The sequence below is a fragment of the Girardinichthys multiradiatus genome, chromosome 13 (assembly GCF_021462225.1).
Source record: "Girardinichthys multiradiatus isolate DD_20200921_A chromosome 13, DD_fGirMul_XY1, whole genome shotgun sequence".
NCBI classification, from domain to species: domain Eukaryota; kingdom Metazoa; phylum Chordata; class Actinopteri; order Cyprinodontiformes; family Goodeidae; genus Girardinichthys; species Girardinichthys multiradiatus.
Window position 1 is genome coordinate 25541399 of NC_061806.1, and position 15927 is coordinate 25557325.

General features: G+C 40.0%; 1 protein-coding gene across 1 annotated transcript in view; it reads left to right on the forward strand.

Moving 5' to 3' along the window:
* pard6gb (par-6 family cell polarity regulator gamma b) overlaps positions 1–15768 on the forward strand; it is a 48901-nt gene extending 33133 nt beyond the window's left edge. The window contains exon 3 of the mRNA XM_047384709.1: positions 11839–15768. Within this exon, the coding sequence (XP_047240665.1) occupies positions 11839–12911 (1073 nt within the window). The 3' untranslated portion in view covers positions 12912–15768. The remainder of the gene's footprint in view (positions 1–11838) is intronic.
* The last annotated feature ends 159 nt before the right edge of the window (positions 15769–15927 follow it).

Consider the following 15927-nt stretch of genomic DNA (forward strand, 5'->3'; position numbering starts at 1 on the left):
TACCACCTCCTTGACTTTGCAAGGGGCAAGAACATAAGTAACAAACTGGTAACTTTATCACCTCATATTTATACCAATTAAGCTGTTATTTTTTCATTTGGTATTTTTTTTTCCCCAATTAAATGTTTCCAAGAAATTTGTTTTTTACGTGAGGATAATCTCCTGCATTTACAGATTTATTTGTTTTTAAGGCTTTTTACAAATCGTTACCAGAAGTGCTAAGAATTATGGAGCGTGCTGTATTTTTTCTTCTCTGTTCAGCATAACAACAACAGATGTGTGAAATGACAGAAACCTATGGTTTCTAAGTTTCAGCTTCAACATTTGCACAACTGTCTTTTATGTTCTGGTATGTTTATCGAGCTCCTCCAAATTTCCACCCAGGCCCTGCCTTAACCTCCCCTGCAAGAATGTGAAATATGTTTGCGAATTTGAAAAAACACAAAAAAAAGTTCTTCATTCTGTTTGGATTCTTTTTTCCATGTTAGTGTTAGCTGAAAGTCTTGGCAATTGTTGATGTCCTAAAAATTAGGAAGGAGACATCTAGTCCTTCTCAATTTGTGTATTTCAGAGTGTTTAATGAAACTACCGCAGTTTATTTGCGAAAATCTGCTATTTCTGATGCAATATTATCTACAGTGTGCTGTGCAAAGTGCTCTGCATTTTTTAAACCTTTTTTATACAAGCAAGACAAATATGTGCAATAAAAAGGGGAAATGTTCTGCTTAGAGTTCACTTAGTGAACTGCATTGTGTTGGACTCATCTCCTTTTGTCCGGCAAGGATGTGCCTTGTCATGTGAGGTTTTATCCTTTTGTACTTTATTGGCTTGAGAGTGGGGGGAACTTCCAGCTGCGTGTGTGCGTTTCTCACTGTGGGGCCCACAAATAAAGCTCACTGTCACAGCATCCAGTGACCTAATGCTAAAGGCAGCGGCGTCCTGCACTATTCGTTCTGGTCTTCGTCTCAGACTGTGGCCTCTGCTGTCAGTGAGCGCACTGTCAGGCCTGGTTGAAGACGGTGTTGGGGGCTTGTGGAGGGTTGACGGGGTGCAGGAATGTCGCTCGCATGCAATGATGGACTGTAGCGGAGTGTGCTTTGGGCACAGCTGCAGGCTACAGAGTATATGATTGGTCTTTATACTGCTGGGAACTGAGGAAATTACTTCAGCACTGTCCTATGACATCTTTTTCCAAACAATGAAACATAGGTTGGAAAATACTGTGATGTGTTGACACCATCAAGGTGTCAACACATTCTTAATAACGGTTTCTTGGTCTAGAGTAGATATCAGAGTTCTTCCTCTGCAATTATCGGCAGGACAGCATAATTCTAAAAACAAAGACCTTCATACTTGAAGAAACTCAACCCCATCGAGCTACAGAAACAAGTTGTGAAAACTGCAACCTGATATTATTCCTCCCTAGCAGCACATATTTTGTTAAAGGAAGCAGGTTTGGGTGTTTTTGCAAGAGTTGAATAAACGTTTTCCTAATAATAAATTTAGCTCTTCCCATGCATTTAAAGCTGGGAAGCTACGTAAAGCATTCTGAAAGGAATGACTGTGTGTTTTTCAAAGATTCTCTGTGGGGCTTTCTTATCTCTAGGTCATATCACAAAGTAAAAATATCATCACAAAGGCTAAGAACTAAAGCTTTGTGCAGAGTGTTGACAAGACATGGATTGGTTTCAAGGTAAACAATATTTTTAAAATGAATTTCAAAACTCCAATATTTTTGCACAACTCTGTTCCTGCAGGTTAAAATCCTTTTTAAAGTATTTCTATTAGGGATGCACTGATATGAAAATCTGGGCCGATACCCGATATTTACGATGTTAAATACATTTCTCTACCCTGCCTCTCTACTTCAAACACTTCACAATCCTACCCTACATCTCTATCTCTGTTACATGCCCATCCCCCTCCCTCCCCGAAACACATAAACAAATGGCAACAAGATGCAAACCAACATCGGTTGTTAATATCGGCCCAGTTTTACTTATGGAACCGATATGTAAAGAAATGACTAACATCAACCTATACCGATGTTAATGCAGATATATTGTGCATCCCTACTTTGTATTGTCATGCTCCACATGTGTAGAGAAAAGTGCCTGCCTCCTGGGCTATCAGTCTGCTGTATGAAACGTACCTATGTAAAAGAGATTAAATAAATCGGCTACCAGCAGATTGCTATAAACAGGCACTTGGTTGACAAATAAACAGCTTACTGACTTGCTACCGGGGCAGATAATGTGACAACTTGTTTAATTTCAGTATTCCTTTACAAAGAGCAAAACAACAGAGAAAACATAATATTTGGCACAATTATACAGGTCCTTCTCAAAAAATTAGCATATTGTGATAAAGTTCATTATTTTCTATAATGTAATGATGAAAATTTAATATTCATATATTTTAGATTCATTGCACACTAACTGAAATATTTCAGGTCTTTTATTGTCTTAATACGGATGATTTTGGCATACAGCTCATGAAAACCCAAAATTCCTATCTCACAAAATTGGCATATTTCATCCGACCAATAAAAGAAAAGTGTTTTTAATACAAAAAACGTCAACCTTCAAATAATCATGTACAGTTATGCACTCAATACTTGGTCGGGAATCCTTTTGCAGAAATGACTGCTTCAATGCGGCGTGGCATGGAGGCAATCAGCCTGTGGCACTGCTGAGGTCTTATGGAGGCCCAGGATGCTTCGATAGCGGCCTTTAGCTCATCCAGAGTGTTGGGTCTTGAGTCTCTCAACGTTCTCTTCACAATATCCCACAGATTCTCTATGGGGTTCAGGTCAGGAGAGTTGGCAGGCCAATTGAGCACAGTGATACCATGGTCAGTAAACCATTTACCAGTGGTTTTGGCACTGTGAGCAGGTGCCAGGTCTTGCTGAAAAATGAAATCTTCATCTCCATAAAGCTTTTCAGCAGATGGAAGCATGAAGTGCTCCAAAATCTCCTGATAGCTAGCTGCATTGACCCTGCCCTTGATAAAACACAGTGGACCAACACCAGCAGCTGACACGGCACCCCAGACCATCACTGACTGTGGGTACTTGACACTGGACTTCTGGCATTTTGGCATTTCCTTCTCCCCAGTCTTCCTCCAGACTCTGGCACCTTGATTTCCGAATGACATGCAGAATTTGCTTTCATCTGAAAAAGTACTTTGGACCACTGAGCAACAGTCCAGTGCTGCTTCTCTGTAGCCCAGGTCAGGCGCTTCTGCCGCTGTTTCTGGTTCAAAAGTGGCTTGACCTGGGGAATGCGGCACCTGTAGCCCATTTCCTGCACACGCCTGTGCACGGTGGTTCTGGATGTTTCTACTCCAGACTCAGTCCACTGCTTCCGCAGGTCCCCCAAGGTCTGGAATCGGCCCTTCTCCACAATCTTCCTCAGGGTCCGGTCACCTCTTCTCGTTGTGCAGCGTTTTCTGCCACACTTTTTCCTTCCCACAGACTTCCCACTGAGGTGCCTTGATACAGCACTCTGGGAACAGCCTATTCGTTCAGAAATTTCTTTCTGTGTCTTACCCTCTTGCTTGAGGGTGTCAATAGTGGCCTTCTGGACAGCAGTCAGGTTGGCAGTCTTACCCATGATTGGGGTTTTGAGTGATGAACCAGGCTGGGAGTTTTAAAGGCCTCAGGAATCTTTTGCAAGTGTTTAGAGTTAACTCGTTGATTCAGATGATTAGGTTCATAGCTCGTTTAGAGACCCTTTTAATGATATGCTAATTTTGTGAGATAGGAATTTTGGGTTTTCATGAGCTGTATGCCAAAATCATCCGTATTAAGACAATAAAAGACCTGAAATATTTCAGTTAGTGTGCAATGAATCTAAAATATATGAATGTTAAATTTTCATCATGACATTATGGAAAATAATGAACTTTATCACAATATGCTAATTTTTTGAGAAGGACCTGTAGCAGGTTTACTTGGAGACAATAACCACTTTGAGCATGTGATTACTCTGCATTTCTGTTTTTTTTTTTTTCTGTAAATAATAATAATAATAAAAAAATATTAAAGATCTGATCACAGGTCAGAGATTTTGTGGCCAACATTCAATTACAGATTTTGCACAGCTCTGACCGTCAGATATATATTATTGGCTAAACTAATTTCTGTTTAAGAAGTATAATTGAAAACAACGTGCTTTTTTTGTGCTTGTGGGCTACATTGAAAATTGGACTGTTTGAGCAGTAAAAATTGAGATTTGTTTTAGTTATTTATTCATGTCTATTAATTTTTATCAAGAAGTTGGATAGCTGATGTTCCCTCAGCAACATCTTCCACCTTCATGGAGGCTATTTTTAGCAAGACCTGGTAAGCGTTGCTTTTGCCTAGTTTACTGATGGGGAATAGCATCAGACTTTTAACTCTTGACCAAACAATCGAGTCCAGTCAAGCTTGAACATGCCTGATTCTTGTCATCGTCAATGTGTTGGCTCACCTTTCCACGGTACTTTTTAAAGTGCTGTTTTAGTTGACTAACATCTTACACTAATCCCACAAACCCATTAATTGGAGGCTTTCTATCAATGAAATTGTAGATTATAGACTGTTGTATATATTATAGGTTTATTGTTATCAATGATAAATATTGCTGCTGCATATGTCCCTTTTAATGGCCATACAGTATAAATTTCTGTGATTTATCATACTGACAAATGTGTTTGTGTACTTGCATAGTACATTAATACTTCTTACTCCACTGTTTAAATGAAACATTGACAAATTGCTGTTGTTCCTGCAGGCAGTTTGGTTTTCTCCTGTCTTTGTTAGCACAGGAACAAGTATACTGAGCTTAGTGTGCAAGGTTTCACAAAGCCCTGTGTGAAATATCACACCAGACCACTTTAAACATCCTTAGTCTAAAGTTCTGAGTGGTGATTATGAGATTTCTGTCGGTCTTTCCTGGGTGCTACATAAACTGTGGAGCTTGTGCTTGTCTGTAATGGTCTATATCTAACACTAATACGTCATCCATTTGCTTTTATTACACCAGCAACACATAAATACATACCAATGTTGTAGAAAGGATCTGAAGCACTGGCTCAGTTGTGGTTGGTTTCTTTTACTGTGTTCTCAGTTGCAGTGACTTAGCAATAAATGTAAGAAGACCTGCCAGGAACAAGCATGTTGCAGCACCCTAATGGTTGATCATAAAACTCTTAGATTCTCTGTTTTTATTGGGGATTCTGGAAAAGTTGCAGAGCTTTAAAACACCTTGTTTTCTCAGCTTTGCTTAACTAGAGGTGGACCTCAGTGGAACAAAGTCTAACTTTCCTCTTTTTCCTTGGTTTTGAGCACTAAGAACAGCATGGGGCTTTTATGAGGACCTGAAAACGTGACTGAATTCAGTTTACTAATAGATTCTTGTTGAGCTGGTTCTGGACACCATGAAACTACAGGATTTGGGTCTTTATCATTGAAAACCTATGAAACAGTTTAAGCAAAAGTCAGTGATGGATCATATTACACTTGTGGAGACAGAGAGGTGTAAAATAACCAGGCATTGGAGGTCAGAGCAGTTTAATCCTATCTTGAGGAGTACTGCAGATCTTCAAGCTGTTCAGTGACATCTCCAGCTACATTCCTTCAGTGTCACAGTGTACTGACAAACAGGCAGCCACACGAGTTAGAAGTCAACCAGGAGTAGTCTTTTCACCTCTGACCCTTCCCCTGACCCCAATGGGTTGGTTTAAGACGCTGTTTTCTGGTGTCAGAAGGTCTAAACTCCAGTTTTTCTTATAAACTTCCCCCTTATGGTTTTTCCGTAGGACTCTGGATGTAGAAGGATTTTGTACAGTATGACAACAATAATCTCATTCTGTTATGCATGAGTCTGGATGAGAGCTTTTATATAACTATACACCATTTTTGGAGATTTGTTTTTTTATAGTTCAGTTTCCTGAACGCAACCAGCTGTTTGTGTTTCTCACCCGGGATATCCTCTAAATCAGGTTTACTTGGAGACAATAACCACTTTGAGCATGTGATTACTCTGCATTTCTGTTTTGTTTTTGTTTTTTTCTTGTATTACTATGTTCATCTGTAGAAGGATTTTGCACAGTATGACAACAATAATCTCATTCTATTATGCATGAGTCTGGATCAGAGCTTTTATATTACTATACACCATTTTTGGAGATTTGTTTTTTTATAATTCAGTTTAAATCTGTGGCTTCCATATTTATCTTTTGTTCCTGAAACGCCCCTACTTTTATCTCAAAAAAGCTGCCCACCCTCCTTCTGCCTCCACCCCTTTGCACCAGATTGAGCATGCTCATATGGACATGGCTAAAGACTAATATTTAGAACTTATCAAATCTCCTTTTTAATGAACATTTCCAGTCTTGAAAAGGATCCAGGTCTGGCTAAGCATAGAAACATTTTTTTGTTTTCCAGACTTTTTTGCTTCCACAAAAATCTAATAATGCTTAATACATTGACACATGGATGCTTTATCTTTGAGTGAGTTTGCATTCAGTTAGCAAGTCAAAAACTAAAATCTTAAAGTTAAGGATGACGTCGCAAGTCAAAGTATAGAAAGGTTTAAACAAGCCAAACAAAGAAGCTAACCCTTTTTGCAGATTTTTTTTTTTCAAATTAAATAATGGTACAGATGTTCTCAAATTGTGCTTTAAAAATTAAACTGTACTCTACTGGTTACATGGTTAAAGTTGCAGTAGGTAATTTTTTGAAAAATAATGTTTTTTTTAACATATTTGTTAAAACTGTCATTATGTCCTGACATTAAATATTAGACGGATGACTTGTGAAAAAATCAAGCTCCTCTGGCTTGTCCCAGTGGTCCTACTGCCTTTGCATTAGTACACCTCTCCCATTCAGAAACAACAAATCAGAGACAGGAGGAATGTCTTAGAAGTGTCAATTACACTCATGTATGTGCCGCTCACACCCTGTGCAACACGTACTGTCGTTCAAGCCAAATATTGTCGTGGTGCTGCAGCTGTGCTAATGGGGGAGAAACAACCTAAAGTTACAGGAAAACTGCCAATTTCTCGAGTGGCATCTGCTCAGAAAACAAAGACAGGTCAACAAAAGAAGACTGATGATAAAAATCAAGCTGCACGTTCACGGCAGGCTCCACTGTGGGGTAGGAGCTGTGGAGGGAGGGCTGTAGCACAGCAGAAAGCAAGGGGAGGGAGCTGTAAGGTGTGCTTGTTCAAATTTTTGGGCTGAGTCCAGGTTTTTTCAGAATGCCCTACGGCAGTTTTAATGGTGGGAGCAAGAACCTCTAACCAGTGTTGTAAAGGGTTACTGTTACGGGAGGCGCTGCTGGACCCAACGACATTGTCGGCGTCTGCTAGTGTGTGTGCGGAACGTGTAGAAATACTTAGCAAAAGCTAATTTAAACATCCTATTCATCAAAGACTGTACTTCTGAGGTACAGTTGGGCCTGTAGGTGCATGGCAGAGACCCATTGGTCTTTGATCTGACACTTCAAATCAGCTCAGCTTGATGTTCTTCTGTAGGAGGGAGTTCGTTTTCAGAAGTTATAACAATAACTATAGTGTTAATAACTGGAACAAGCTCTTGTGTGTCACCCACATTAAGCAGAACTCAGACCTTGTCAGGGACCTGATAGTCCAAACTTTTTTTGCCCCCTTCAAAGTGACTGTCATCAGTTTATAATGAGGTTAGTTTTATGTGCAGTCAGAAGCATTTTTTTTACTTTAAAAATCGGCTGTAGGGGTATTGTACGTTCACCACAATGACACCTAACTTATGGACTTTGTTTAATGTGGTGGATTTTGTTTCATTCATCTCAGTAAGTTATTGTAACAGTTGGTTCTCACTCATATTTGTACACTAATTGTTAACTAGTTGTTCTGGACAAGTTCATTATCTTCATCATCACATTAGTTAATGATTTTTTTTTTTTTTCATAGAAATCAAACCATTCACAGAAACTTTCTTGACATTATTGTGATTTTCTTTTTTTTTTTTTTTTTTTTTTCAAAACCTGAATCTCTTTTACACTAAAGCTGACATATCAGTTACTTCCAGCAGATCATCAGCTGCTTTGTCCACCTTGTGTATTTACAAATAAAGCACATCACCTTCCATCCGTCCATCTGCGCATTTCTTCATGCATCCATTCGTCCATGTATTTTCCTGTTTATCCATTCATCCATCACTTTGGCCATTATCCTCCCTTCCCTGCTTTCTTCTTTGCTTCCTTGTTTGGCTTTTTTCAGGTTCCTTATTTAAATCATTATATCTGCCCGAAATTCCGGGTGAATGTTTTTGTATTTTACCTTTAAAAATGGGCCAAAAAGCACTGAGACCTCTGGAAATTTGAGTCTTAAAAAGTTATGGAATTGTGACATGAAAAATATGAAGGAATCCTGATTTAGTTGGAACTCAGTGGTAGATGGAGGACAGTGTAATTAAGGTTATTTTTTCTGGCCAGAATAACTTGCTGTGGTTTTCAAATGATTTGTTACGTGCAGGGGGAAAAAAAATGCTATTTTGTAAGGAGACACTTAACAGCATCCAGTTTGCTATGCTGAGTTGTTGTTTGTGGTTATGAATGGTGCTGTTTACTGTTAATGGAGTGGTTGTGAAAGTTTAGCAAATAGAAATTACCGTAATGCAAAACAGTTTATCTGATTGACTTGGAAGTTGGCTCTTCTTTAGTTTCATGGCAGAGCATGTCAACTCTGAGAGAGATTGCTTGAACCAGTCTGAGAGAAGAGGTAAACAGGTCACAAACAGAGATTTCCTGCATTTGCTTGTGAGATTTGCCTGCTATTTGCTCTTTTTTTAAATCACCCGGACAGGCGAGTGTGTTGTTTCAGTTTCGTTTCTTTGTTGACAGAAAATGTAGGTTGAAATAGGCAAACATTGTTACATTGCTGCTAAAAAATATTTACTGACAATATTTATTTATGGACCTTCCTAAAATATAGTTCAGCCAGTGTTTCTGGGGCAAAGCCCTAAACACCTGCTTAAAATGCACTAAACATTTTACCCTGTAGTTGTTGCCCTGCTTTGAGCCACTCCCCATGCCTTTGAATTTGTAGGTTTCATAAAACAAATTACTCCAGCATATTCCTCAAATGGCTTTTTTGCCAAACAGCTGCAAGACGTTACCCGCTGAAAGCACCGTTTGAGTTGCAGACGTCAGCTTTCTCACTGATGGATCGTCTGTCCCACAGTGTACCCGGGTGATGTGGCATGCCGTGTGCTGGGTTTGAGACCGAGGTGAGGGGTGTGGACGCAGGGTGTTGCACTTCAAAATCTGTAATGAGACCCTTGCTGCAACCCTTCCCCAATATGGTTCCCATCAGCAGAAAACTTGCACTTGTGGCAGAAGTTGATCTGATTGATTCCAGACAAGGCATTCGCTACGGGGCAGGAATTTCTGCCACAACATGCACAGAAAACTAAGAATACCACTTGATGTTTTCTTTTTTTTTTTTTTTTGGAGGAGGAGGAAGAATTTATATTAACGCCAGTGTGTTTCTTTATCAGACATGATTTCTTAAGATTTTGAGAAATGAACAACGCTTATTTTGCTGAGTTGGGAGACCTTGATCTACTTCTTCACTAATATTAGTTGGCAGTCCCAATCCCAATCATGTGCTGTGATTGGCAGAGCCTTGCAAAAGTATTCCTACCTCTTGAACCTTATCACATTTTGTCACTTTACAACCAAAAACTTCAATGTTTTTTTTTGTTGGTTTTTTTTTGTTTTTTAGATTTTATGTGATAAACTATTATAATTCTATATCATGAGTATACTTAGTTCTAAACCATTCTATCATAGCTCTTTCTGTATGTTTAGGGATTTTGTCCTGCTTGAAGGTGAACCTCATCCCAAGTCTCATGTGTTTTTGCAACCTTAAACACATTTTCTTCCAGAATTCCCTGTATTTAGCTCCATCCACCTTCCCATCAATTCTGTCGTTTGCTTGCGCTTAATCAAAAAAAAAAAAAAACAACCACACAGAATGATTCTGCCACCACCTTGTTTTACCATAGAAACGGTGTGTTCAGGGTGATCTGTTGTTATTTTTTTCACCACCCAGCGCTATGCATGTTGGCCAAAGGTTCAGTTTTGGTCTCATCAGCACCTTTTTCCACATGTTTAATGTGACCCCCTACATGGCATGTAACAAATGTAAACTGGAATTCTTATGGCCTTCTTCCCACAATGGCTTTTTTTTTGGCCACTTTTCCATAAAGACCAGATTTTTGGGGTGTACCAATAGATATCCTGTCAACAGATTTTCCCATCTGAGCTGTGGATCTCTGCAGCTCCTCTAGAGTTACCATGCTAATCTAGGCTGCTTCTCTGATTAATTGACTTCTTGCTCAGTTTAGGTACATGGGTTAACCTTGGGATATTGTCATTTAACCTGCTTTAAAGTTATTTTCCCCCGATCTGTCTGGTGGGTTTCTTGGTCTACATGATGCTGTTCTCTAACAAACCTCTGAGGCCTTCACATTTTACACTTTTACAAATTGTGCTTGTAGTTTATACATTTATGCATCACTTTGTGTTGGACTTTAACCTTTAATCCCCCATTTATACATTAAACATTGTTTTTCTAACATGGCAAAATGTAACAGCAAATTAATAATAATACCCTTTTAGAGAACAGCATGTCCAATCCCACAAGCTGCCTTTTGCTTCTGACTTGATCCACAAGAATGCAACAATTTCCCCCAGAACCTCCATACGCTTTGTTTTAGATCATTAAATATACTGTACTGTATTCTAGCATAGTCGACAAGTTGCCGAAGGAAGCGGAGCTGTAGGAGAAGACAACAGTACTTGACAAACTCAAACGGGAGTTTGAGAGGTAGTTTTTGGTGCAAGGATTGGGAGGAAAAGTACAGAAGAGGCTCCAACATGTATGACTAAAAAATAAATAAGTAAAGCTCCAAAGGGCAAATGTGACTCATGAAAGTGTAGCAGCTGATGCTCCCGCTGCGAGCCCTTCACTTCCTGTCACATCCTGGTTTACCACGTCCAGATTTCCTGTCTGCCAGAGAGAGAGGAAGATCAGACAGATATCAAGTTGTTTTGTTTAGCACAGTGTATTTTTCTTTTCCTCTAGCTTTTGGTTACTTACAACTAAAGTAATACATTCAGCTTGTGGATGACCTTGAGAGTAAACCCATCTTTTAATTTTTACTAATCTTGTATGTTCATCAGTTGATGTGTTATCTTGAGGGACGTGACTCTACCACTGAATCAGGGATCTAGTCCTTTATGAAGGCCTTCATTATTCCACTGATTGTTCCAGACCTCAAGACTGAGGCGTGATGCTGTAACTCAGATTACCACAACTATTTTCATTCTGTTGCACCATCCTGTATTCCTTCAGCGTCCCTGACTGATAGTTGGTCTGCTTGCCTGATGGATGGTGCATGTGTGTGCCCATGTGTTTGAGCTCAGATATGCAGAGTGCATGCAGCTGCTGACTGCTGACTCTCAGCAGAGGAATCTTCATATTCGGCACTCAGCAGTTTTAAAACAACTGTGCACACATGTGTTTACTGCTTCTCATCGACAGCAGTGTGCGAATCATGTGTGAATCTTTGTGTGTTGCCTCACTGCCAGATCACCAGTCGGCTGCAGATTGATGGCTGATTAGTTAAAAATCATCTGAATCTGCTCACCAGGCGATGTCGAGTGAAAATCGTGAATAGTTTTTTGTATCTTTAGGATAGTGGTCATGCAAAACAAATTGTGAAGCCTGTACCATCCATCTAATGGCCATTTTTATTTATTTACTTGTAAGTCTTTAATTTTTTATGTCTTGTTTTGATTGCAGAGGAGGTTGACTACTCCACCTTTGGCACCAACACCTTAACCCGTAAGAAGAAGGCCGTGGTGACCCTGCGCAGCAGCGACATCAACCGGAAGCGTCCCCGTGTCCCCATCGGCATGCCACAGGACTTCCGTCCCGTCTCCTCCATCATCGACGTGGACATACTGCCCGAGTCCCACCGCCGAGTCCGACTGTATCGCCACGGCTCGGACAAACCCCTGGGCTTCTACATCCGGGACGGGACCAGCGTCCGCGTGACTCCTCACGGGCTTGAGAAGGTTCCAGGCATCTTCATATCCCGGATGGTGCCCGGAGGCTTGGCAGAGAGCACCGGGCTGCTGGCGGTTAATGATGAGGTGCTGGAGGTGAATGGCATCGAAGTGACAGGAAAGTCTTTGGATCAGGTCACAGACATGATGATTGCTAACAGCCACAACCTGATCGTGACAGTTAAGCCGGTGAACCAGCGCAACAACGTGGTCCGCAGCAGCAGAATCTCAGGTAGCTCAGGTCAGTCATCCGACAGCAGTGGGTCGATTGGCATTCCAAGTCTGTCGGTGGCCTCTGCGCGGGAGGCGTCTTCTGTAGCGCATCACAGCTACCATGACGACCTGGAAAGTGACGAAGATACGGATATTGTCATCGAGAACAGCCTCAAGAGGCCATCTCTCCGCTCCAACACCTCGCTGGCTTCCAGCGCATCCCGTGCACACCAGCAGACTCCGACAACGGGTCCAGCAGCTCCTCCCAGCCCTCCCACACGGCCGTCATCGGTGACCTCCAACACCTCCTTCCGGTCCCAGACAAGTCTCAATGGAGGGTCCCACCACCAACAACCACCCATCAGTCTGAGCCATCAGCTGCACAGAGACCTGAACCTTAAACACAACCAGCACCAGCAGTCCAAACACGGCGAGCTGCATCTGCAGCCGCCTCATCACAGCAGCAACCCAGCGCTCCGGTACAGCAACGGCAGTCTGCACAAAATCCTCAGCTCTCTGAAAACGGACCCACGCCACAGTCTCACTCTGCCCAAAGGAGGGGTGGAGGAGGATGGCACCGTCATTACCCTATAATAATTACAGATAAGGTAGCATAAACATCCCGGCTCCTCAGAGACTATTCAGGAACAGCCAGTTACACACAAGCACACAGTTTCTCTATCAGACACTAACTGTGGAGCCTCTGATGGTTTTTAAAAGACAATTGGAAGTTTACAACAAGGATACCATGTATATATCTTGTATTTTTAAGTTTGTCTCATGTTTGACAATGTGTATGTTCTTTATAAACATCAGAACAAATGATTTTTTTTAAGTCCACTGTAGGTTAGAGCTCTGAATGTACCTGCAAGCCTGGTGTCTTTTCTTGGTGTCCACTTTTTAAGGCCCTCTTTCATTCTAATTCCTGGGACCAATGTGGGGTTGCTTATGGATGGTTTTTAAAGAGTAAATCTATATTTCTTATATTCCCATAAATGCTGTGTAGATTTTGTTTTACTAGATATTTTAGGCATCCGTGATTGTGATCAAATCTTTGTATCTGTTTAAATAAATTATTTTCTCATTCATGAAAAGTAGATGTGATTAGTCAGCTTTTTCAATTTAAGAGCCATTTTCTGCATGATAAATATATAAATTTCTGAAAATGAGTTGCTCAAAACAGGGGCCTCTCTGATGCTCCATTTATACAAATAATGCACAGTTACTCAGCTTTTTTCTTCATCTATTACATCAGGTCCTGAGTTTATCATTCTAGGCTAAGCTTGTCGGGTTTCTGGGGTTACAGATGGGGACGAAAACAGATTGGAGTACGCTTAAAGACCTGTTGAGGTATAATTGAGACCATGAGAGAACCTGTCACTTCTACTCCACAAATTTGTTGACAGGCCAAATTCTTAGGCTGGTGTCCATCAATATCCTTCTATACATCCACTCATCAACCAATCCATCTGTCCATTCATGTTTCGATCTTTTCATCCATCTCCTTCATCCAGCCATCCATTTCTTAATCCATCTGTTCATCCACCTAACAGATCATCAATCTATACATGCATCTGTCATTCACCAGTCAATTTGTCTATCCATGCATCCAGTCTTCAGTCTATCCATTTATTTGTCTGTAAATCCATCCACCACTCTGCTCATCCATCTGAACCTTCTATGCATCGACTTATCTATTCATCCAATCGTCCATCTATCTGCCAATCTGATTGTGTCCTGTTCATTTATCTGACAATCCAACTGATCATTCACCCAACCATTTGCATACGCATCATTATCCATTTGTTTGTCCATCATCCGTCCTTTTGTCAATCATTTGCTGTATTTTGAGCGTGTCAGAGTAAATAAAACAATAAATAAATAGGTGGTGCTAATAACTCAATGTACAGGCTATTTACATTAGACAGCTAAGTAAACCTATTAATAACCTAGATCATCTATCCATCTATCTGTTTGTCCAGCCATGCACCCATCTCCTTTTTTTGGTTTTTGCAGGTTCCATATTTAAAGTCTGACCAATTGTATTTGTTCTTTAAAGAATGGGCCAAAATAGAGTTGAATTGAGAAAAGTATTTTATTGCAAAATGTGTTTTATAGTATGAACTCTGACTACTGGTAAGCAAAATGTTTCATTGATCCTATTTTAAGTCTTTTAAAGTTGCATTTCCACCTGATTGCAGTTGTTAGTCAGGTTTTTAGCAGAAAATAGCAAGTATTAGGGAATCTGAGCAGTGATTATCTCAGTTTGTGTCTGAATGCAATTGAGAAAAACACATTGGATCATTTGGTGAAATTAGATGTTTTCCTAAACCTACATCTGACCGTCAAATGAGTCGTAACGGAAGTTGATGTGTTGTTTTTTTCAAAAGCAGTAATGTTTTTCTAGGAATTCATGACCAACATACACTTTGTAGTATGTTCCCCTTTATTTAGGTAGATGGTGATGTTAAGGTCAACTCTGACTAAACAGTTAGATTTAGATGCTGCAAAGAAAAGCACATTCTCCAAAGATTGGATTCCTTTAGTTGTGTATCAACAGTCTTTACCATTAGGTTTTTGGCAGCAGGCAACCTTCATTAGGAATACGGCCTCATCCAGTGTCGAGGCCCTGCAGCAGCAGCAAACATTGTCTCACCACTCTGCTAATGAATGTTTGTCCACCATGTTTATTCAGGATGCTGCACCAATCAACCAGTTAACTGATCCTTTACTTTGGGCTAATCTATGCTGCCTCCTTTCAGATTTTAGGGTAAGTGGGGGAACTGAATTGCTAACAAACAGGGTCATTGCATAAATACATAAGTGCACAGTTTGTTTGTGCAAAACACTTGCTGTTTATGATTCTTTCACTCAAACATGTACATAAATGTAAATGTTTTGTGTATTGAAAGTTCTGAAGGTTTATAACAGTTACATACTTGTGGAAAAAACACATGACTGCCATCTGCTGGCGGCAAATGAATTGACATGTTAAGAGCTGAGTGGCAAATTAAAGCATCCCTGCAAATCAATGTTACTTTTACTATAGATGAAATACTGCTGGTGAAATGTGTTACTTGCAGGATAACAATTTTCCTTTCCAATAGGCACTAAGGAAGGGGCACTAAGGTTTTAGGTTGTAAACACACAAAAGGTGAAAAAGCTAAGAGGTTTAAATATATTTTACAAGGCACCACACACCCAAGAAAGCAGAAAGTGGTCAATTAAAAATTAAAAATTTCTAAAAACTCTGATCAACTTAAAAAAACTAAATTAATAACTGAATAGGGGCCTCGAGGCATTCATTTTTGAAGTAATCTTTAGGGGTATCATTACTTGTGCCACTGGTGTTTTTATTTTTGTTTTAAAGATTTATTTCTTAACGATTTTTCTACATTTTCCGTGTTATACTCATTCTGCTGCAATAAAAAATGATTTTAAAGTAAATTTATTTCAAGGCTTTTGTACATCTTTCAACGCAGTGCCAATACATTTTTCAGATTCTCTACTCAGTACATGAGCTGACTTGTCTATAGACAGATTGGCGATATGTAAATACTTCTGTCTGGTTTGCGGCTTTTATTTTACCTTTTTAAAACATTTGGATAAA